We start from the raw sequence: 26,084 nt of genomic DNA, 5'->3' as shown, positions 1-26,084 counted from the left end.
GATTATCCCAGTGAGTCAGCTATTTAGGATGTGGTTAAATATTTTTCCTACTAAATGGCTGTCATTTACAGTATATTCAGGAGTTAGTAATAGATATCATGGAGTACACTGCAGGACATGTATATTAATAAATACTTTATGGTTATCATTTTATTAATTCTGGGCAAAACATTCGTGTGGTATTTACCACATAGAAAAGAGATGAAAATTAGACAGGCAAAGATCTCACAACTGTGGGGGAATGCCTGAATTCAAAACTTTTGCTCTTTCCCCTATATGAAGCTGATGGCGAATAAAAGTATACAATCTTATTAGAATGGAAAAGTATACAAATTCTAGTTCTATTATATTTTAGCAGGAAATAGGGGCTAATTATACCCCTTTGTCATAGATTTGTTATGAAAATCAAATGAAACAATGTATGAGATGATCTTAGCTCATGGCAAGTATGCATTACGTTAACTATTGCTAAACATAACTCCATTCCATGAGGATTGACAATCTGCTTTGTTCATTTCCGTACTGATGCTGTATCAAAGAGTACTTGGGTCAAATAAATATTTGTTGAATGAACGGAGAATGATATCCTCTAAAACATGAGCTGTACTCTTTGGGAATAATTACCAAATTTCCCTAGCCACAGTCAGTCTAGTTCAGTAGGGCAATGCTCAGAGTAAAAAACAAGTCCAAATCAAAGCAAACCTTATCTACACTAGTCAATAAAAATTTAGAGTACAATAATGATGAAGGTCCTGTAAGACTCCAGCACCAGGGCACTCCCAAACTGATTTCTCATTTCACTGGTTGTATGAGAGGATTTCCTTTAGACCAATGTTACCAAGAAAATTAGCTAACGCACTTTGAAAGCTGTAAAAAAAAAGGCAAGACATTCACTATTATATAAAGTAACATAACCCATGAATATTTACTTATATTTTTGTTTATTAAAACTTCATCAAACATTTCTATGTGTTAGATGCTGAGAATACAAAAATTAAAATAAGACCAAATACTTCTTCTTAGGTAGTGTATCTCCTAGTGGGAGGAAATGCTGAACAAGCAATTAAAATAAGCACTACCTGAGGCAATTATAGGGTACCATGGAATTCTGATGTAGAATATGTCCAGCTCTAAAAGAAGAGGTTGGGGAAAAGCTCAAAAAAGAAATATAGCTTGGAGGCAAAAATCTGAGGCATGAGACTGAAGATGGAAGACACTTGAATTTGTACACACTGAAACAAGAAATTACAGGAAAAGGTCATTTAGGAAACAGCAAATCTTTTTGACTGAAATAAAGCAGAGAGTATATATTGGGATATTTTGGGAAATGAATCTGGCAACAAATGCTGAGACTAGATTTTAAAGGGCACTATGGACAATGCATATGGACTTTGAACTTCATCTCACAGAAATTTGGAAATCACTGAAGGATTGTTAGGAGAATAACATGATGAGATTATTTTAGAAATAAGAAGTTTACAGTGTTGTGGTGGAGGCATTGATGCTTGTCAAAATTTTGGGAAATAACAATATAACTACTCTTACAAAATTAGAAAAATATAGTTTGCATAAAGAAAAAAATCACTTGTAATATTTTCATGTACTTTTACTAGAAATATAATTATACTACAAGCATGTTTGGTTTACTTGATTTTCATTTAATAATATATTATGAATCTTTGTACCAAAAATATATTATATTATCCTTATCATTATTAATGGCCTGTAAACACACATACACACACACCATAATTTACTCAATCATAAAAAGTATGGTGTGTGTGTTTAAAAAGAGTGCTCTTCTTCAACTGTAAATACTTTTGGAATTTAAAGTAATTTACTTATTTTATCTAATATCCTTTGATATTAACTATGCTGCTGAAATGACACTGCATATTCCACTATACTGGAACTTTTCTTAAAAGAAAAATTGAATCTCTATTTTAATGAGCACGTATTATATCCTTCTGAGACACTATGGCACACAAATCGTCAGTTATAAAGGAGGACTCTCAGCATTTTGATTTCAAGTCTCATAACAGCAGGCTTTCTGCTATTACAACTGGAACCTGATTGAATATTAAAGGAGAATGAGAAGAAATAGAGAATTAAAGAGAAGGAGTACATTGTGGGCATTCAACAAATAATTTCTTAATACATGGTAATCTCATAGGTTCAATTTTTTTGTCTAAAGAATTAGTACTTAGAAATGCTCTTTACTTAGTTAATGTCAAACGTCTGAGACCACAGAGCAGTATAGTGATCTCTGGCAGATACATGTGTTTTAACTTTGGGGAGATTACCTAAATGCTCTGATCTTAGGGTCTTCATAAAAAAGCGCATATACATATTTATATCCTTGTAGGATTGTTTCAAAGATTAAATAAGATATCAATACCATACATAAGAACACAGACTTGGGCTCAGTTTTAACATAGAGTTTGACATTAGGTTATTCTTGTCCTCTTTTCTTCTGTCCTCAAATTCTTCTTCACATAAAAATTTAATACAGTGTATTATATTTGATCATTATTTCAGAAAGGAGGAGCATGGCACCATTTTTCTGTGCAGTGCAGATTCTCTGTGTTCTTACCTGGTGATAAAGTGCTTCAGGGTAATCCTGCATCATTAACCGAAATAGGGCTAATAAGGTCCAGCCAAAACTGTCAAAATTTGTGTAGCCATAATCAGGATTTACACCAGCTTTTACACACACATATCCTTCAGGACACTGACTAATTAAGACACAGAAAAGAAAAACTGTTTACTCTTAGGTGACTTTCAGATTATGGTCAAATCATAAATACATAACATCTGCCCATGAATAATAAAGGGCTCCCTCTTCCACAGGAAGTAGTCTTCTCCCAAACAGTTCCCGGCGGAAAAAGCTGCATATGAGTTAGATTTTAAGTTGATATAAGTGAACAGTGTTAATTAAACTAAAAGACAACAGGCCCTCACAAATGGTTTTTGCTAAGCCTTTTGTTAAAGATTTCTTTACTACCCAGTATCAAAGTGAAAGTATAACTGACGGAAAATAACACTGATAAAAATAAAACTGTAGTAGTTTAGGGTTTAATTTTTAAATGATATCATCTCAAACCCTTACATCCCATTATTCAAGGGTGAGAAAAATTTTATTATCAATAATTTATAAGCAGAACTGGAAGTTTGGTAGAAAGATGATTAAATATTTATTTCATTTCCTTTCATGGAGTCTTCATACTTTTACCTACTGGGGCTTGGGTGTTGTGGTCCATTATGACAGTAGTGGCCCAATAAATCATGCTTCCTCCATCCACAACTTTCTGTAGTTCCTCCTACATTATTGGAACTTTGGCCATGTGACTTGTTTTGCATACTTGTTAATGGTTAACAATTGTGATGCAAACAGAGGTTTAAAAAGTACTTGTGTGTTGAGGCTTGTTAAATTGCTGACCTACAGAATCTGAACAAATGAATTTTTGTTCTTGTCTTAAAGCACCAACTTTTAGGATAGTTTACCATGCAGCAAAGTATGATGGCTGCAGGTAAAACGCTGTATGACTTTCTCTTCTGGCCTTGACATACTATATCATTGTGATTCTGTCTATCCATGACCAGATATCTCCAACATGCATTTCAGGTCAAATTTAATTTGGAATGTCCATTGAAAGGGTTAGCTTGAGTGGGATGGGGCAGAAACGATGCGATGAAATCACAATCTGGACTTGAAAACAGAAAGGAAGCCCAGAAGTAGGGTGGCAAAAAGAGTTGAGTAAGCAATATGTCTAAATCACCTTAATACAACTAAACTACATAACTCATGTTCCCCTCTCCCGTGTGCTTTTTTGTCAATCTGTGCCCAGAGCCTCTAAGAAAGAGCTGAGTTTACAAATGGGTGTCAAGTCATCCCGGCTTAGGGAAGTAACATAAGGAATTGAGTCATAGTACTGCTGTGTACCTTCTTAGTACTGCATAGTACCTTCTTATCTCTTCATCTGAAATTATAGGACAATAAAACTTGAGAGTTTTGTCATCTCACTGAAGAATTATTTATAAGTACTGTTTTTAAGAGCAATCAGCTTGTGATTAATGTAAATTATATTCATTAAAGACATACAAGTCATAAAATAAGTGAAATAACATCATATCTTTAATTTTTTTTTCTTCAAAGTCTTCGGGCTGAAGAACAGATTACATTGTCTTTCTTGATAATTCCTATTAGCTCTGGGGCACACTGAAAACAGAAAATCAGATTCTTATTTAAGTCCCAGCTCTTCCATTTGCTAACTTCTTGACCTTGAATAAACCATTTAGCTAGTCTATCCATTATACTTTTTTCTGTAAAATCAGATTAATAATATTCCATATTGTACACTTCTCAGCATGGTTTTGATGGTAAAATGAGATTATGTAATCAAATGGGAACCATTAATAAAAGCAATAATCATTAAATAAATACTATTGATCAGGGATACTGAAACGGAGCAGGACCCTATGGTCCTTGCTCTCCCATGTCCTCATCCTGACTTTTGTCTGTGGAAAAACTTTAACCAAAGAATAAGTTTAATCGGAGAAGTGAGAAAAAGTAGAAACAAAGGAAAACAGTCAAAGGAGACCAAATAATAATAGTTTAGTCATTAAACATAGTTAAGGACCTTTAGTTCCTTTTCAAGGGCTACAGATAATATTCTGAGCCATATCCTGTGAGCTGTCTATAGATGATGAAATCCCCACCAGGTGGAAGAAGTTAACTACATGAAGACCAGACTGTAGCCGTGACATGAGCTGCCATAATTCCAAGAACTGGCCTCAAGGAAATGGGAACAAACCGTCCCTGGAACTGAAGATTAACTGTACTTAAAACAATCAAAATGATGCTGGTCAGACCACCGATGACCAATATCAAGATGTCTGTCAGAGCTGGCTGCGCTGTTCCTGCCTGTAGCCCCCTCCCTCCATCTATAAAAGCTCTTGCTCCCTGATTGTCAGGGCGGTGGGGTCAGAGTCGGCCATTGGACACAGGCTTCCGCCCTCTCCCCACCCCACTCCCTGCTCACGGTTGCTGGTACCCAAAATAAAGCAAACTTTCCTTTCCACCAACCTGGCCTTTTTACCGGCTTTTGAGCGTTGAACAGCCAGACCCCACTTCTGGTTACAATAGAAGAAAACATTAATACCACTTACCCAGCATCTGTTCTGTTGCCACAAAGAAGAGCATATCTTTCTCCTTCCAAATAATAAAAGTTTTCTGTTTCTGAAAAATAGGAAAGAAATGATATTCTATATCTAATCTTGAGTGGACAGCATATCTGAAACCCAATTAAATCTGTACAGATGAACATACTTCTGTACAGTGAGAAGGAAGGAGCATAGAGCTTGCCTCCCCCGCTTTTCTTTTAAATCTAGGAGGCTGTCCTAGCATCCAGTGTACAGGCCAAAAGACCTCTGGCAATCCACCTACTCCAGCCAGGTATGACCAGACCCTGAAAGAAAAATTCCCAAGACTAATCTATTTGAAAACTGAGGATTATTCCTTCCAGGATTTATTCCTGATGATCTTCCTGAACAGAAGACCAGAGTTTTCTGTCTCTGGGTTTAATTTCCATTCTCTTCCCACTTTGCAGCTTACTTTTCTACAATGAGTGTCCAGTGCCGCCTAATTACTTGTCCTGATATCACCTAGTTTCAATCATAATCTGAGCTAATCTGAGTCATAGCCCGTAGAATTCATCCAGGTATTTTTATCTGCTATCAATCAAAATGTAAATTGTGTATTTATAGATATCAGTTACCAGGGTTAGGAACATACATGCTTAGTAGCATTGCTTTTTAGGTTCTGAATTCAAATCACACAAATCAAACCCATGAGATCAGTCCTGGTGAGTGTGTGTGTGTGTGTGTGTGTGTGTGTGTGTGTATACAAAATTGAATTACACCAATCTCAGAAAATGTCACTTTAATTTGTCACCTAAAATAATTTTAGAAGAATTTAAAAATCATAGTTAGGAGCCATTAATCAAAACTTTTGAGTGACTGTCAAAAACCAAATGAAATTTGACATTAGAACTGAGCAGTCCCAAGTGCTCTTCTAAATACAAGGACTACGACATGGAAATTAGGTTAAATAATGTTTTGCAAATATATTTCCAGCAATTCCTAACATGCTATTTGAGAAAATGGAATGACTAGAATTGGACAAATATGAAAGTGATAATCTTTAAAATGATTTCATTATAAGATACATACTTTAACAAAGAAAAGAACTTGGACTCTATTTTCTTAGCAATAACCAGTGAAGTAGCAAAATTTTTAGTAATTAGCATATTTTTATTACAACATCAAAGAAGTTAAAGGGGATTTCATTTGGAATCTAAGATTTAACAACCATCTCCTATTGTTCTTATCACTAGAATTAAGACCATGAAATAGACCTACATAATAAGGAAACATTTCACATATATACTAATAATTTTGCATTACTTGCATCATAATCATATTATGGGATAAACCAAAGAGTAAAATTTATTAAGATTTGTTTTAGAACTTATTAAATCCAAAGTATAAATAAAATTAAGGTAGAAGGACTACTTAAGGTTAAACAATATTTTATTTTTATTAGTTGAACAATATGCTTTTGGTTTTTTCTAAATACTGTCAGAAAGGAGCTGATGATTTTAATATGAGGGAAAAATCTAATAAGAGAGTATGGCCTGGTGAAAATGGAATGGGTTTTAAAGCCAGATGGAGCTTGGCTAGAATCCTAGTTTTGCCACCGAGTGGTTATAGTATGCTAGAACATTCACAAAATTTCTCTTTACTTCTGTTTCCCTGTTGGTAACAGGGGTTATTCATGTCTTCTCTGCAGGATTATGGTGAAGATATGTGATCAGGCATATGAATTACTTATGTATAAGGGCTAAGCAATACTTGTTTGACATTATTTCTGTTAGCCTAAAATATTTTCATTATTCATCAAAGTATAACTCAAAGCATTTAAAATGAGCAGCAGCAATTGAAATACAACAATAGTAAGACTTTCTATATTGTAGGTCATTTTTTGATTTATATGATCACCCCAAAGTTTATAATGTGTACACTTACATTTAAATTTTAAACAACTTTATCGAAGAAAGGTAGTATCATGAGGATTGTACTCTGATAAAATTGCAATTAAGACTTTGGTCATATTTATTTATTTATGAAAGGATAAAACTTGCAAGTTTTAGCAATTCCAAAGTTAGGTTTCCCTGATTTAACTGTCTGAAGATTTGGAACTTTATTATCCTGATAAAGGAAACTGATCCAAATTAGTACTTGAGCATAGTTATGGCATTTATATGAAGGTTGTTCTGAAGTCAAATTTGTTCTGAAATTGAATGTTCAATATTTCTGTGAAGAATGTTTTGCCAGTAAGAAAAGTTTTAATTTTTTTGATATAGATGCAAGGGATTCTTACCTCGAATATAATAAGGGTTTCCAGTTCTGTTGTGCAGTGTTTCAGTTTCATTTTCTTGGGGCCATCGCAAACATTTATGCTTCAGGTTGCCCATGAAGAGCTCCATCCCAATTAGAGAAAATATGCTCAGAAAGAAGAGAGTTAGGATAATGACCCCAGTGAGTTTCTTCAAACAATGGATCAGGATCCCTACAAAAGACTTCAGACCTGAAAAGAGAAAGGTTTGTTTTCGATAAAATAAAATATCTTAGTAAAGCAGGATTAGCAAACTTCTCCCATGGCAAATGCAGATGCCATCGAAATCAATAGCTTTGTGTTTTATAATTTAGTTCACCATTATCTAGGTCCAATGACTAAAATGAATAAAACCCTTAACTTTGAGGTTTCTGTATGATTGCTAATTTATTACACCTGGCAATAATTTAGACATAACTTAGTATTTTTAAATTAGTTATTTGTTTGTTTCTCTTTACTACATAAAGAACAGGCCTTCTCTCTTGGCTATTGCTTTTCATACCAATCACCATTATTTATAAGCATAGGTAAAGGCGTAGAGTTAAAAATCAACATGGGTTGCAAATGTTGAAACAAGAAATAGTTTGAAATAGCGGTATTCTATACATTCTTTCATTAACTTTTTTTTTTAAACATCTTTATTGGAGTATAATTGCTTTACAATGGTGTGTTAGTTTCTGCTTTATAACAAAGTGAATCAGTTATACATATACATATATCCCCATATCTCTTCCCTCTTGCATCTCCCTCCCTCCCACCCTCCCTATCCCACCCCTCTAGGTGGTCACAAACAACTGAGCTGATCTCCCTGTGCTATGCGGCTGCTTCCCACTAGCTATCTATTTTACTTTTGGTAGTGTATATATGTCCATACCACTCTCTCACTTTGTCCCAGCTTACCGTTCCCCCTCCCCATATCCTCAAGTCCATTCTCTAGCAGGTCTGTGTCTTTATTCCCATCTTGCCCCTAGGTTCTTCATGACGATTTTTTTTTTCTTAGATTCCATATATATGTGTTAGCATATGGCATTTGTTTTTCTCTTTCTGACTTACTTCACTCTGTATGACAGACTCTAGGTCCATCCACCTCACTACAAATAACTCAATTTCGTTTCTTTTTATGGCTGAGTAATATTCCATTGTATATATGTGCCACATCTTCTTTATCCATTCATCTGTTGATGGACACTTAGGTTACTTCCATGTCCTGGCTATTGTAAACAGAGCTGCAGTGAACATTGTGGTACATGACACTTTTTGAATTATGGTTTTCTCAGGGTATATGCCCAGTAGTGGGCTTGCTGGTTCATATGGTAGTTCTATTTTTAGTTTTTTAAGGAACCTCCATACTGTTCTCCATAGTGGCTATCTCATTAACTTTTTAAGAACTCAATTTTTGGAGCTGATTAAGTAAAACATGAAAAACTTTTAATGATTAGAAATGAGAATAACACATAACTGTGATTATATGTGGCTGTATTTATATCAGAATACTTACTAATCGAGAATTCAACTTTAAAGCTAGATTTATTTAAGAACATTCATTTTTCTAATTATTAAATAATACATGCTCAATTTTGAAAACATAGAAAACAAGAAGATGCAACAACAAAAACCCCATAATTAAATTCCATTGATGAAACTACTATAAGCCTTCCTTCCTCCCTTGCTTCCTTCCTTCTTTCCATCCTTCCTTCCTTCTCTTTTTCCCTTGCTCCTTTTTTATTTGTTGGTCTGTTTAAATTTATGATCCTAATAGTTACTCAGCTCAACAATGGATGAGAATATACTAGCTCTGTGACGCTGAGCAAGTTACCAACATTTCTATGCTTGTTTTATTATTTTTTAAATGGGTATAGTGATACCTATTTCATATATCATTGTGAGAATTGAAAATCTATTTTTTAAATGACCTCCTCAGATGATTAGATTTCTTGAGTGTAATAGAATAGGGTTGAAATAAAGTTATTCCTGTGGTTAAAGAAATGTGATATCTAGAGTAGATATACAATTTTAATTGCTATCATACCGAAATACATATTTATAGCTGCTTTTGCCACCTGGAATAATACTATTAATTTTTTTTGCCATATGCAAGTCTCTTTAAAGTATTACATTAGAAATGGAATTTCTGTATCAAAATATATGACCATATTTAAGTATCGATTCATACGTTCAAATTGTTGAGATGTTGAACCAATGCATAAACCAGAGACTATAAATATATAGTCAGGCCTTCACTAAAGCTAGGACATTTTAAAAAAATCTCATTGCCAATGTATTAGAAGAAAAATAAGAGATATAATTTATAAACCACACAATTCACCTGTTTAATGTGTACTATTTAATCTTTCAGTATATCCACAAGGTTAGGCATCCATTACCATATTTCTCCAATCTTTTTTTGCTGTTTTGCCCAGCCTGTTCTCCAAGTACAGAGTATGCAATATATCTGGCCTTTTTCATGGTGTTCCAGTGGATGAAAGTTGCCTGTAGATCTTATTTTTGGTATTATCACACTTGCCTGTGGGTTTATTCGTTCAACTATTTCATAATACCTCTGACTCATAGAAGCCAAAACAAAACTCAGGGTCAAGTTTTCCTAGCTGATTGTTTTTATTCATTCAGAACAACAAATCAGAAGGTATTGGTAGGCTTCTCTAAGACTCTTTCCGGAATGGGAGGTGTAAATTAGTTGTCAGCTTCTTCCATCAATGTGGTCACAGCTCCACTTTATTTAGCAGAATCTTCTTAAACTTTGTGGCATGTGGAATGCATCCTATCCAAGCACTGACAGCAAAAGGAAATTTATCTTATTTTATATTGCTTTGCTCATTTCAACTGGTTTTTAGACACAGTGAGGAAAAGAAGAGGACAGATTAGATATCTGTCTAAACTGCTATCTCTCTCAGAAGTCTAAGGACAATTTTATAAGTTCATATTTAAGACATAAGAATAAGTAAAAAAGAAAAAAATAGAAAAATAATATATTTTGATTGAGCTCTATATTTTATTATCAAAAGCATTGAACCCATTTCAAATTAGTAAAAAATGTGATATTTCTTTCTTGCCGTTCCCGGAGTGACTGAAATAAATTTGAAAATCAGATAATTCATTTATTCCAAATCTGAAACACTGTTCAATTTAACATTTCTTCAAGCAATAATAGGGGTGTTCAGATGAATACACAGAAGTACATGAAACAAAATGAAGAACCCAGTGCCTTTTCTTACCTTGGTTTAAAGGAATAATTTTCAAAATTCTCAAATTTCTTGTAATTCGAAATATTGAAATGAAGTTTGGAGGTGAATATCTTGATATATGCCTGTGGGATTAAATTGGAGTCATTTAGAAGTCATATTGGCTCTTTATACTATTTGAAACTTATTTTTAAAACCATATATCCAAATGTTTCACTTGCTTTCATTATTGCATTTTGCAAACAGTTTTATTATTGATTGGAAGGGAAAGACTGCTATAGTGCAAGGTATCCAAGTAAATATTGATCTACAAACAAATTATGAGTTTATAAAAGCTTGACACTCTGAGTAGTCATAATTCCATATCAAATACTCTATATTATGTTCATAAATACTTTGAATCTAATTGGTGAAGAGATAGTTAAAAATAAGGAAATCCACAGTTTTTTAAAGGAATAAAATTTAAGTATTTAAACTTCTGGTGATGATAATGATGGTGATGAGGTGATGATGATGATGAGAATGGTGATGGTGATGACAGCAGAAGTAAAGGTGTATAGTGGTTAAGGATACAGACTCTGTAGCCAGACTGACCATGTAGAAATACAGGCTCCACTATTTAAATTACTTAATCTTTCTTGCCTTAGTTTCCTCAAACGTAAAGTAAGGATAATAATACTTCCTAATTCTGAGGATTTGGGGGGATTAAATAAGTTAATATATGTAAAGTTCATGGCAAAGCATCTGGCACATACTAAGGGCTAAATGTTAGCTGTGTTACCTAAGTGTTAGCTAATAGCAATGGCAAGAGCAGAAATAATAATAGTAATAGTAGAAGTAGTAGTGATAATAATTTCAACGATATTAGCTACTATGTTTTGACTGCTTACAACATGGCAGAAACTAATTATGTTCTTTATAAAGGTTATTTCTTTTTCAAAAAAATTGACCCCAAGTCCACAAATAGAGTATTATTTTAAATTATTTTAACAGAAGTTTGATGCCAGTGACAATTTCTTTAGCCATAAAATAGAGTACACTAAGTAGAAGGATTAAATAAATCAATACACATGTAAATTATTAGAACTTAATGTATCATTCTAGAAAAATGTGTGCATATAAAATATCTTATTCTGATAACTAGAATATTTACTGTTTTTAAGCAATGTAGATTAGAGAAGAATCAAATACGTCAGGATCCTCTCTTAAACTCCCAGGAGATTTTCTGTTCACTGAAAATAATCACTTCAAATGCAAAAATTCAATCTATTGTTTTTGCTTTGGGTAGATTACAGAGATAATATCCCACTCCTTTAATTTTGAATGCATATTCTAAGGATTAGTTCAGTTGGAGCTGCCTGAGGGAGCTCATTATGGCTATGATTTATGAATTATTCTTTACTCACAGAATTTTTGCAGGCAGAAAACTTTATCATACTCAATGTTTCTTTATGAAAAGCATTTTCTTAGCAAGGTTATTAAGATGTTTGCAACTTAAAAGAAATACTCACTCAAACAAAGTTACACTGAAATCGAGCCAGTTCCATGGATCACCAAAGAAATAAAAAGATCCTGCCCAGATGCCTCTTGCAATGAGTTTTACAAGTATTTCAAATGTATAAATTCCAAGCAAAGTATTCCTGCAGAAAAGTTTTCATATAATAACTTCATATTAAAAGTGAGACTAATACATCGTCAACTCTGAAGAACTATGTTGAGGATAATTATCTGGCAACCAAGCAACCAACCAACCAATCAACCAGACGACCATAGGACAGGGCTTTAGTTAGGGCTTCTAGAGTGGGCTATGTCTTACAGCATTAACCATGAAATTTGACTATCAATTAATTGTGGAATGTGTATAAATATTATATTACGTACAATGTAAATTATATATTAAAAATATTAATTTGCTATATTATGTAATATATAATGTACTGTAACACAATGTATTAAATATAAAATATAATCATATATGCAATTATACACAATAAAATTATATAACTTACTGTAATGCTGGCCCCCATTTTGGCAAATCAGTCATGGACATAAATATGCAGTCAATCAGGATGCTAATTAAAATTAACAGTCGGAAAAAGGTAAGTTATTGTCAAGGAATAATGTTAATAAAAATAATATTGGAAATACATGTTTCTATAATCTGTTTATATGTATTTACACATATGAGATCACATAGTTTCTCAAATGTCAAAAAAATATACTCCTCATATTGAAAACAATGAGGATTACTAAGATTTGTTAACATTTACTACTGTTGTGTGTACTAGAAAAGAAAAAAAAAAAAAATATATATATATATATATATATTTTTTTGGCCACGAGGCATGTGGGATCTTAGTTCCCTGACCAGGGATCGAACCCGAGCCCCCTGCAGTGGAAGTGCGGAGTCTTAACTGCTGGACCACCAGGAAAGTCCCTAGAAAATATATTTTAAATGTACTTTCAAATATGGAACACAGTGCAGTTATAATCAAGATTTCAGTATGACCTAAAATGAAAATTAAAAAGAGAAAAAGACTGCAGCAATATCTGAATAGAATAGTTGCATTTGATATTAGTACAGTTTAAAACCAACAGAAAAGGATATGGATGTACCAAAATCTTAATGGCTGTTCTTCTAACTGAATTGAAAGGAGACAATGTACACCAGGTGGCACTGAATCTGAATACTGTTCTCTTTTTATTTAATACTATGAAAGTCTGTAAGAGGAAAAGAAGAACATCAAGTGAAATGAAAATAAAGAACATCAACTGAAATTAGAACTGAGAAATTATGATCTCATCAATTATGAAGCATATTGCCAATGATCATTTGTCATGAAGTCTAACAGTTATACTTCTTACATTTTGATATCCTTTTACAGACTAAATCAAATGGAAAGTTTTCTTTAAACTATTTTTACTTATATTTAGCCTTATCTATCACTTTTTTTTAAACAGTGTTCTACCTAAGAAAACTGTTTGCCACACACCAATCCTCAAGTCTTCCTGCAAAACTAATGTAATAGAAAGAAATCTGTATCCAGATGGCTCATGGGTATGCATTTAAGCATACTAAAATTCAATGAATGTAAAATAAGTTAATTTTATTTTGAAGCAAATAAGGTATGGGATTATAGTAGTAAAAGTGACCGAATGCACTCAAACATTACATTAATCATTAGTAATTACCTACGGTATAAAACCCCACTTGTAAATTATCAATGACATAAACATATATATATATATATATATATATTTTTTTTTTTTTTTTTTTTTTTTTTTTTTTTTGCGGTACACGGGCCTCTCACTGTTGTGGCCTCTCCCGTTGCAGAGCACAGGCTCTGGACGCTCAGGCTCAGCGGCCATGGCTCACGGGTCCAGCCGCTCCGCGACATGTGGGATCATCCCGAACCGGGGCAAGAACCCGTGTCCCCCGCATCGGCAGGCGAACTCTCAACCACTGTGCCACCAGGGAAGCCCCGACATAAACATATTTAAAACAAGTTTATATCATGTAAAACTAATATGTTGGCATATAGAAATATTAAACCAAAAAAGGGAAAAATCAGAAACATTTTAAAAAGGACTTATGTATATGTGTGTATATGTATATGTGTGTAAAATATGGATACACAGTAAAAGTGTATATGTATGTGTGTATGTCTGTATATATATATACACACGCACATAAGTATATACACACATACATATGTGTACTTTTACTATATATACATGCCCATTTGGAAAATTCATTTGTTGTGGTGTGTGCATAACTATATTACACATAGTAAACATTATATAGAGTATAATGTAACAGTTATGTAACAGTAATGGATAGTGTATAATGCAATGTGATAAAATATATTATAATATACTAAAATATATATTATATTTAATATATAATTATACAGAAGTGTATATGTGACTATACATTGGTATTTATATTTGTCTATATATACAAATATATATTCATTGATATTTTATGGATACCTATTCTAAATGGAAAACAAACCATGCTCTGATTCTCCTCAATGGAACACTTCTCCAACATACAATTTGTGTGTATTTTGGCCTGATTGTAGTTATTGTCCCTCTTTCCATTTTAAAAGCAAAAAGAAAGTAAAAAGGGCCAAATAAAATAAATCTGATTGTTTAAAATGTGCTTTCCATGTATTTTCCAAAACAATTTCAAACTTCACACAGGATGTAGCCAACCAACTTATGTCTTTGTGAAGGAATGAGTAGATCCAGATAGAATAATTTTCTAGTTAATGTTTAAGTGCTGAAATTGTTCATTTCATTTTAGAATTATTTATTTGTATGCCATCTTTAACAGAGTAAACTAAATATAATTAAAATTTTTAGTATCTTTGTGTTATCACTAATAACAATACTTTTTATACTAAGGTATCCTTACCGTTTTTGGTTTTTTTCAAAATCTTTGATTTTGTCTTCACTAACACACCTAGATTTGTCTGTCACGTCTGTAAACACTACAAAGAACCCAGAACTCTGCTATAATAGAGTTACCTTTAAGGTTACTGTTATATCAACTGTTAATGACTTAAGCATAGCAAAAGTGAAAGCGGAGATAATTGAGATGAGGACTTACATTTTCACTAAAATGTTCTTAAGGTTTTATAGGTGTTTTATAGCGAATGATGCATAATGCCCATGGAGTCTACCTGAGATACTGGAGTCTTTTGTTAATATATACATTTATACTGTAAATTGTCAATACGCTTCCACCATGCAAAGTATTCAAAAGAGTTGTGATTATACAAAATTCTCACTTTGCCTTCTGTCCAGAAAGTGATTCATTTCCATTTCACCCATTTGGTAAAATCACTGAACACTCTACAAGAATATCAAATTACATTTGTCTACAATGGGACTAATCTTCATCTCTCCCAAATTTGATCTTTCTTTATAGTTACTTCATTTTTGTCAGAAGCACTTCTATTCTTTCAAGCTGGAAACCTTGGCATTATTAATCAGTCTTCAAATCCTGCTATTTCGTCTCGGGTGTGTTACCTCTCTCTCCAAGACACTCCTATAATCCAGACCTCTTGACTTCAGGCCTCAATTGTTTTCTCTCTAATTTCATCTTTCTGACCCTATCTCTTCCATGCAATAGTAATTTAGGAATCTCTAGATTAATCTTACTTAAACACTGCATTCATTACACCAGTATTTTGGCCACCACATTAAAGCCATGTTGCCATCTCTGTTATCTCATCTTATTTCCCACAATCTGCAACACAGCTACAGGGTTCTAGTTCTATCATCAGCCTGTCTCTTCCCTATTCCAGAATTAATACCTGCTATTGACTGACTGTTCATTGAAGAGCTTCCCTTTGCCTTGTAAAAATGTGAAGTGTTCTCCAAGCTATAACTCAAATTCTATTTTCTTAGTAGAGACTCTTCCAGCTTTGTCAGTCTACACAGATCTGTCTTTTCTAAGCATAATTATTTTTATTTTTATCATTTTGTGCTTCTTTTTGGATTGTTCAAAATATTTAGTAAGTTCCTCAAATCATTCTCTGGATAGAGAGGCTGTGACTGTATGAATGAATAAAATTTATGAATGAAATATACATTGGCTTTATTTTCCTAACTACCGAGTAAGCTCATCAAGTTGAACAGTTGAAATTGCTGTACATAGTATGGAAATTTTACATGATAGTTATTTTAAAATCAGTAATCTTAAGTAGCCAATCATTATGCTCACATAAAAGAAATCATTTACATCAAGGCATAACAGTATAGCCTGTTACATACAAAGTAAAGTAACCCTAAACAAACTAACCTACCAGGCAAATATTCGGTTTTGATAAAAATCTCAAATATGTGTGAAATTTCTTATCCAGTTTTCTGTAACTTAAAATTACCTCTTCACTTATTCTTCCATCTTCTTTCATCCTATCTCAATTACATTTTTCACATGTCTGGAAAATGAATAAAAATATAGTCATAATAAGTTTAATTAATCCTTACCATTTTATTCTTGTAGTATGGGTCCACATCTTCCAATGGCTCTGACACCATTGCTCTAGGAAGATTTCCATAAACAAATGGCAGCTCTTTTCCAGCTTCCAAGTCAGTGTTTGGCTTTAAATCTTCTTTGTGTTCCTCACTGTGTTTTTTAGCACTATGCTGTTCCATAGCTTCAAGAGACTCTCTGGTGAAGGGGACAAGGCCCTTACGTTCTGGGGAAGCCATTTCCAATTTTGCACCTGAAAAGTATTTTCTTCAGTTCTAGATAAGATTTGTGTATATAAAGAAAAATTTAAAATTTTAAAAGTCTAGGATAGGAATAAAAGAGAAGAGCAAACTGAATAAAAGCATTCAAAGAAAATTCCTGAGCTTTAGAGAAATCTGAGTCATTAAACTTGGTTTTGTTTCACTTAATATTAGACTTAATTTGTAATTTCACAAATAACTCATTCTATTTCATTTATTCATCCATTGAATCTTCTTTCTTTTACTGAAATCTGCCTTTCAGTTTCTCCCTTGTAATGAAAGAGTTCTAAAGTGGCTAGAGATTGTTGGAAGGCCAAATCCAATTATTTCACTCTCAGCTGTATTTAACTACTGACTAGACTTTCCTTCTCTAAACTCAGTTTTCATTGGCTCTGGGGGCCCCCTCTTCTTTATCTCTTCCTATAGCTCTGATTAATTCCTTTGACTTAGTTTTTCCTCTGAAATTTTAACTTTGATATCCTTTAAAGTTCTGCTTTTCCCCTAGTTATATCCATCTTTTTGGTAAATACATAGGCAAACACAGAATTTTAACTACCGTACATGGGTATTTACCAAGTACATTTCCCCAAACACTCCCTTCCCTCAGTCATCTATGTGGCAATCCACCAATAACAGCAATTTAACAAGTAAAAACAAAGTTTGTTGTTTTTCCCCAAGACTAGAATCACTCTTTTACCTTCTAGCCATTGTAAAAAAAAAACACACACATATAAACTTATTGCCTTGAAAGTTACTCATGAAATGTTTTTCTTTGTCATTAATTCCTCTGAAAAAAGTAATTTTCTTACAATTATTTTCCATTAGGTATTTAAATATTATCCACTGTTCATATACCTACATCAAGATAGTCATCTTTGTAATTCTATCTCTGGATTGCTCTAGTAGTCTTTACAGGTCTCTCTCAATTCTAGTCTTTATCTACTTCAAGCCGTCCTATGGGTCACTCAATTAGTCTTCATTAAATACAATTTCATGCATCAATTCTCCATTTATGAACCTGATTCTTTCCTCTCATAAAATTATGTTCTTTTGCTGATTTTTCCCAGTCCAATTTCTGTCAAAACCTACACTTCAAATGATCCTGCTCAGTGACAACTGACTGATTATTCTTTATACATTCTTCTTAACCCCCTTGGTAATTTTATTATTGCAATTAAGGATAAGAAATTTTGTACTTGATACTGTAGCATTTTCTATATGTATATTTTGTCTGTAATAGTGTTGGCCTTAGCTGAATTTCTTCTATAATATTTTCCTAAGACAGAAATCACACACATATGTATACACACATATATGCTAATCCAGAATTTTCCACTACTGGGTAAAATTGAGTTGTTTAATAGTTGAATCCATTACTTGCTATTAATGGAAAGTAAGAAAAAATATGTTCATTAATCATAATGGAGTACCAATCATTGTGAGAATCAGACTCCTAATAGGTTAAATAAGAGGTGTGTGAGAGATATTTAAAATATACAAATGGCAGTCTTGTAGACATCCAAGGAGAGGACACATAGTCCATTTCTGTACCCTGAAAAATAAAAATGGAAAATAATTACTAGGGTAACTCCTTATGCCGTTCATGGCATCACAGTTTTCTCGGCTTTTCTTTTAATTTCTACTGCATTCTATCTAAAGAATGGCTTCCTATGCTTACTTCTAAGAATGCACATAAAACAAAACGCCATCGCCTGCCTCAACTTTGATATTTCAGTTTAAGTTCCCACCATATGCCTATAACCTCTACCTCCAAAAATGTAAATTAAAAGATACTCTAATTGACTAGCCCAGCCTATGGATTTATTTCCTCTTGGTTCAGTTATTTGTGACCAGAGAGAGGGACATTTTCACAATAGCAATGGCAGCTTATGCCCAAGACCCTCAAGAGATGCTGCAAGGATGCGTGTGAAGCAGTTTTAAAGAGAGAAATATGGAATAGGAATGTCAGCATATATCTACTTGGAACTCTCTTTCCAGACTAATAAAAACTAACAATTGCTCATCATAAAATTTACTTATTTTTCAAATATCTTGCTTCAATATCATGCACAAAACTAACACTTATTAAAAGATTATTAAGAATTATTTATATACACCATACACACATACAAATGCATGTATAGGAATACCTCACATATCAAATTTTATTGAGGGGAGTCAAAATGCTTTGAATAAGTACAATTTATGGAGACAAGCTACAGACAACTGAAGTTTGCTCTTACTTACATATATAATCTTCTTCCCTTAAAATATTTAATGAGCTTTCAAAATTGTACTCCTTACATGGAGTTCCTTGAATAGATTCTTAACAATTCATGGTTATAGACTAGTATAAATGAAATCACAAACTTTGGAATTAGACTTACAATCAAATCCTAAATTCTGTTATTAATATTCTTAGAGGTCTCAGTTAAATTACTTATGTTCTTGAACCTGTCAATCATAAAATTGGGGTTCTTACTCGGGTTAAATAAGGATAAAATAAAATAATGTGAATGAAAATGCCTAGTGTGGTGATTGGCACATAATAGGTTCAAACTACACATAAATTTTAAAAAATTAATTAATTTATTTTAATTTTTTGGCTGTGTTGCGTCTTTGTTGCTGCGCGCGGGCTTTTCTCTAGTAGCGGAGAGCGGGGGCTACTCTTCGTTGCGGTGCGTGGGCTTCTCATTGGGTGGCTTCTCATTGCAGAGCACGGGCTCTAGGCGTGCAGGCTTCAGTAGTTGTGGCACTCGGGCTCAGTAGTTGTGGCTCGTGGGCTCTAGAGCACAGGCTCAGTAGTTGTGGCGCACAGGCTTAGTTGCTCCGCGGCATGTGGGACCTTCCTGGACCAGGGCTCCAACCCATGTCCCCTGCATTGGCAGGCAGATTCTTAACCACTGCGCCACCAGGGAAGCCCTAAACATAAAATTTTAACTGTGATATGATTTTATATCTTAGAATGATTGGTCGAATCTAACAGAATAATAGTATAGTAGGAATACATGTAAGGTTTTGAAATTTGGACCAAAACAACCCATCTGCACAAGTGCAGTCAGTACGTTTTTACAGCAGAGAAAACTGCCAAGGGGGTTTACTTAATAGTAAGTGCAATATAAATCAATACTGACTTGTGTCTGCCAAGAAAGCTAATATAAACTTTATTGGTATTGAAGGAAGATGAAGGAGGCAATTTCTCTCTCTTCTGCTGTATTCCATGACCACTCTTAAAAGGCATGCATGTAACTGGAGGGTCTTCAAATGGGATCAGCATATGATAAAACTCAAATCATGCCATCTACAGACCAGTTAAAATAATAGAGGATATATTAGTTGAAGCAGAAGAGACTGAAGTAGAACATTATTGTGTCCAAGTATCTGAATGATTTTATGTAGAAGAGAAATTAGATTTAAGTACTACTTTAAAAAAATAAGATGAACTAGGAGCAATGAGCTGAAGCCAGAATAGATTTGGCTCAAGATAATAAAGCACTTTCTAAATAGCCATTGAAAAATGGAATAAGTTGACTTGGATATTAATCCTTCCCTCTGACTAGCAATGTGGAAGCATGGACTTATTAACAGTTAGAATAATTTAAATGGATCCAAATATGATTGATGGTGACCTTGTACTTTTAGAACTTTGCAATCCTAAAATCTTTGAATATTCACAGAGTATCACATGACCTAAAAGTTTAGGCTAAATATTAGCTAAACTAAACCTATATGCAGCACTGAATTAACAATAATTGAGTTAACAAAATCAAAAGCATTTTTAACATATATCTCTTCATATTACAGCAAAAGTGCTTTTTTATATTTTTAGTGATCCATTCTAACTGCTAAAAATCATTATTAAGTTTATGTGTGTAAAAAATAGTGTCCTTAAAAGTAGATACAAAGGGAGGTTGCAACCTTATTGCAAAGATGCCACCATTAATGAAAATATTTTTGAACACCATCCATTGAAACATCAAAATTTAATTTGCCAGCCAGTCTTCTTACTGTATAGTCCAAATATAATCTTCTTTTCCTTTCTGTTATCACTTCACAGCACAACAGTCTTTGATTACTCAGTCTGCCACCTACTAGCTATGAGATCTTAATAACATAGCCTGGGTAAATTTTGGAACCCCTCATATATCACACTGGGTCACAAACATTAAACCAGACCATATACAGAAAGCCTGCTACACAGTACTGACTTTATCAGTGCTAATTCTCTCTCCCAATCCAGTCAGTTCTCCCCAAAGACTTCTTTAGTCATGATTTTGATGTTGAATGAAACTACTCCAGTTGTTGACTAGGTGAATAAATGGATAGTGGGCCTTGTCTTCTGTGGTATGACAAAGAAATGCAAGCACTTAATCAGATAAAACTGGCTTGCATCTGACTTTTAGATGGCTGAGTGCAGATTGTAAATTATTAATCATTAAATCATAATTCAGTAAAAGCATTTCTGTGGGGAATTTATGAAATATGGTGCAGGCCCTACGTTTTCTGGTGAATGATCTTAATATAGCACTAATGCCTGAAAAATATAGAAAGATTAATAGTTAATCTAGCCATTAGACCACCTTTCTAAAAAACTGAATAGCTGAAGTAAGATTTTGGCAAAAATTGTATCAAAGTCAACTCAGGTTTGGACTCTAACAAGTGCCAAGTGTAATAATATTTTATATTGTTGATTAAAGTGCAAGCCATTTCTCTTGGTCATTAGATGAAAGGAGCAGTACCAGCATCAGTATGGAGAAAAGATCTTTTTTTTTTTAACAGCTTTATTGGAGTGTAATTGCTTTACATTGTTGTGTTAGTTTCTGCTGTATAACAAAGTGAATCAGCTATACATATATCCCCATATCCCCTTCCTCTTGCATCTCCCTCCACCCTCCCTAACCCACCCCTCTAGGTGGTCACAAAGCACCGAGCTGATCTCCCTGTGCTATGCGGCTGCTTCCCACTAGCTATCTATTTTATGGTTGGTAGTGTACATATGTCAGTGCCACACTCTCACATCTTCCCAGCTTATCCTTCCCTCTCGCTGTGTCCTCAACTCCATTCTCTACATATGTGTCTTTATTCCTGTCCTGCCCCTATGTTCTTCAGAAACACTTTTATTTTGATTCCATATATATGTTAGCATATGGTATTTGCTTTTCTCTTTCTGACTTACTTCACTCTGTATGACAGATTCTAGGTCCATCCACCTAATGACAAATAACTCAATTTCATTTCTTTTTATGGCTGAGTAATATTCCATTGTATATATGTGCCACATCTTCTTTATCCATTCATCTGTCGATGGACACTTAGGTTGTTTCCATGTCCTGGTTATTGTAAATAATGCTGCAGTGAACATTGTGGTACATGACTCTTTTTGAATTATGCTTTTCTCAGGGTATATGCCCAGTAGTGGGATTACTGGGTCCTATGGTAGTCCTATTTTCAGTTTCTTAAGGAACCACCATACTATTCTCCATAGTGGCTGTATCAATTTACATGCCCACCAACAGTGCACGAGAGTTCCCTTTTCTCCACACCCTCTCCAGCATTTATTGTTTCTAGATTTTTTGATCATGGCCATTCTGATCGGTGTGAGGTGATACTTCACTGTTTTGATTTGCATTTCTCTCATGATTAGTGAGGTTGAGCACCCTTTCATGTGTTTGTTGGCAATCTGTATATCTTCTTTGGAGAAATGTCTATTTAGATCTTCTGTCCTTTTTTGGATTGCGTTGTTTGCTTTTTCATATTGAGCTGCATGAGCTGCTTGTATATTTTGGAGATTAATCCTTTGTCAGTTGCTTCATTTGCAAATATTTTCTCCCATTCTGAGGGTTGTTTTTTCATCTTGTTTATGGTTTCCTTTGCTGTGCAAAAGCTTTTAAGTTTCATTAGGTCCCATTTGTTTATTTTTATTTCCATTTCCCTAGGAGGTGGATCAAAAAGGATCTTGCTGTGATTTATGTCATAGAGTGCTCTGCCTAAGTCTTCCTCTAAGAGTTTAATAGTGTCTGGTCTTACATTTAGGTTTTTAATCCATTTGCAGTTTATTTCTGTACATGGTGTTAGGGAGTGTTCTAATTTCATTCTTTTACAGGTAGATGTCCAATTTTCCTAGCACCACTTATTGAAGCGGCTGTCTTTTCTCCATTGTATAGTCTTGCCTCCTTTATCAAAGGTAAGGTGACCCTATGTGCATGGGTTTGTCTCTGTGCTTTCTATCCTGTTCCATTGATCTATATTTCTGTTTTTGTGCCAGTACCATACTGTCTTGATTACTGTAGCTTTGTAGTATACTCTGAAGTCTGGGAGCCTGATTCCTGCAGCTCCTTTTTTTTTCTCAAGATTGCTTTGGCTATTCAGGGTATTTTGTATTTCCATACAAATTGTGAATTTTTTTATTCTAGTTCTGTGAAAAATGCCATTGGTAGTTTGATAGGGATTGCATTGAATCTGTTGATTGCTTGGGGTAGTACAGTCCTTTTCACAATGTTGATTCTTCCAATCCAAGAACATGCTATATCTCTCCATCTGTTTGTATCATGTTTAGTTTCTTTCATCAGTGTCTTATAGTTTTCTGCATACAGGTTTTTAGTCTCCTTAAGTAGGTTTATACCTAGGTACTTTATTCTTTTTGTTGCAATGGTAAATAGGAGTGTTTCCTTAATTTCACTTTCAGATTTTTCACCATTAGTGTATAGGAATGAAAGAGATTTCTATGCATTAATTTGGTATCCTGCTACTTTACCAGATTCATTGATTAGCTCTCATAGTTTTCTGGTAGCATCTTTAGGATTCTCTGTGTATAACATCATGTCATCTGCAAACAGTGACAGTATTACTTCTTCTTTTCCGATTTGGATTCCTTTAATTTATTTTTCTTCTCTGAATGCTGTGGCTAAAACTTCCAAGATTATGTTGAATAATAGTTGTGAGAGTGGGCAACCTTGTCTTGTTCCTGATCTTAATGGAAATTGTTTCAGTTTTTAACCATTGAGAATGATGTTAGCTGTGGGCTTGTCATATATGGCCTTTATTCTTTTGAGGTAAGTTCCCTCTATGCCTATTTTCTGGAAAGGTTTTATCATAAATGGGTGTTGAATTTTGTGAAAAGCTTTTTCTGCATCTATTGAGATGTTCATATGGTTTTTATCCTTCAATTTTTTATTATGGTGTATCACAATGATTGATTTGCCTATATTGAAGAATCCTTGCATTCCTGGGATAAAAGGAATACACTTGATCATGGTGTATGATCCTTTTAATGTGCTACTGGATTCTGTTTGCTAGTATTTTATTGAGGATTTTCACATCTATGTTCATCAGTGGTATTGGCCTGTAGTATTCTTTTTTTGTGACATCTTTGTCTGGTTTTGGTATCAGGGTGATGGTGGCCTCATAGAATGAGTTTGGGAGTGCTCCTCCCTCTGCTATATTTTGGAAGTGTTTGAGAAGGATAGGTGTGAGCTCTTCTCTAAATGTTTGATAGAATTCGCCTGTGAAGCCATCTGGTCCTGGGCTTTTGTTTGTTGGAAGATTTTTAATCACAGTCTCAATTTCAGTGCTTGTGATTTGTCTGTTTATATTTTCTATTTCTTCCTGGTTCAGTCTCAGAAGGTTGTGCTTTTCTCAGTATTTGTCCATTTCTTCCAGGTTGTCCATTTTATTAGCATAGAGTTGTTTGTAGTAATCTCTCATGATCCTTTGTATTTCTGCAGTGTCAGTTGTTACTTCTCCTTTTTCATTTCTAATTCTGTTTATTTGAGAGTTTTCACTTTTTTTCTTAGAGTCTGGCTAATGGCTTATCAATTTTGTTTATCTTCTCAAAGAACCAGCTTTAAGTTGTATTGATATTTGTTATTGTTTTCTTCATTTCTTTTTCATTTATTTCTGCTCTAACTTTATGTTTTCTTTCCTTCTGCTAACTTTGGGGTATTTTTTGGTCTTCTTTCTTCAATTGCTTTAGGTGTATGGTTAGGTTGTTTATTTGAGATTTTTCTTGTTTTTAGAGGTAGGATTGTATTGCTATAAACTTCCCTCTTAGAGCTGTTTTGCTGCATCCCATAGGTTTTGCGCTGTCATGTTTCCATTGTAATTTTTTCTAGGTATTTTTTGATTTCCTCTTTGATGTCTTCAGTGATCTCTTGGTTATTTAGTAGCGTATTGTTTGGCCTTCATGTGTTTGTATTTTTTACAGTTTTTTTCCTATAATTGATATCTAGTCTCATAGCACTGTGGTTGGAAAAGATGCTTGATACGATTTCAATTTTCTTAAATTTACCAAGGCTTGATTTGTGACCCAAGATATGATCTATCCTGGAGAATGTTCCATGAGCACTTGAGAAGAAAGTGTATTCTGTTGTTTTTGGATGGAATGTCCTATAAATATCAATTAAGTCCATGTTGTTTAACCTGTCATTTAAAGTTTGTGTTTCCTTATTTAGTTTCATTTTGGTTGATCTGTCCATTGATGAAAGTGGGTATTAAAGTCCCCTACTATGTTTGTGTAACTGTCAATTTCCCCTTTTATGGCTGTTAGCATTTGCCTTGCGTATTGAGGTGCTCCTATGTTGGATGCATAAATATTTACAATTGTTATATCTTCTTCTTGGAATGATCCCTTGATCATTATGTAGTGTCCTTCTTTGTCTCTTGTAATAGTCTTTACTTTAAATCTATTTTGTCTGATATAAGAATTGCTACTCCAGCTTCCTTTTGATTTCTATTTGCATGGAATATTTTTTTCCATCCCTTCACTTTCAGTCTGTATGTGTCCCTAGGTCTGCAGTGGGTCTCTTGTAGACAGTATATATACAGGTCTTGTTTCTGTAACCATTCAGCTAGTCTATGTCTTTTGGTTGGAGCATTTAATCCATTTACATTTAAGGTAGTTATTGATATGTGTGTTCCTATTACCATTTTCTTAATTTTGAGGGGTTTGTTATTGTAGGTCTTTTCCTTCTCTTGTGTTTCCTGCCTAGAGAAGTTCCTTTAGCATTTGTTGTAAAACTGGTTTCATGGTGCTGAATCCCTTTAGCTTTTGCTTCTCTGTAAAGGCTTCAATTTCTCCATCAAATCTGAATGAGATCCTTTCTGGTAGAGTAATCTTGGTTGTAGGTTTTTCCTTTTAATCATGTCCTTTTAATCACTTTAAACATGTCCTGCCACTCCCTTCT

General features: G+C 33.9%; 1 protein-coding gene across 1 annotated transcript in view; it reads right to left on the bottom strand.

Annotated features, from left to right (window-relative positions):
• The window catches only part of SCN7A (sodium voltage-gated channel alpha subunit 7), an 85,680-nt gene that overhangs the window by 43,619 nt on the left and 15,977 nt on the right, over positions 1 to 26,084 (bottom strand). The window contains exons 2-9 of the mRNA XM_060015685.1: positions 16,657 to 16,895; positions 13,265 to 13,377; positions 12,666 to 12,755; positions 12,168 to 12,296; positions 10,690 to 10,781; positions 7,442 to 7,648; positions 5,170 to 5,239; positions 2,594 to 2,735 (exon numbers count right to left, since the gene is read on the bottom strand). Coding sequence (XP_059871668.1) covers positions 2,594 to 2,735; positions 5,170 to 5,239; positions 7,442 to 7,648; positions 10,690 to 10,781; positions 12,168 to 12,296; positions 12,666 to 12,755; positions 13,265 to 13,377; positions 16,657 to 16,895 — 1,082 coding nt within the window. The remainder of the gene's footprint in view (positions 1 to 2,593; positions 2,736 to 5,169; positions 5,240 to 7,441; positions 7,649 to 10,689; positions 10,782 to 12,167; positions 12,297 to 12,665; positions 12,756 to 13,264; positions 13,378 to 16,656; positions 16,896 to 26,084) is intronic.

This window comes from Delphinus delphis, chromosome 7 (assembly GCF_949987515.2).
Source record: "Delphinus delphis chromosome 7, mDelDel1.2, whole genome shotgun sequence".
NCBI classification, from domain to species: Eukaryota; Metazoa; Chordata; class Mammalia; order Artiodactyla; family Delphinidae; genus Delphinus; species Delphinus delphis.
The sequence above is the reverse complement of the archived record's forward strand: the minus strand, read 5'-3'. Positions and strand labels throughout refer to the sequence as shown.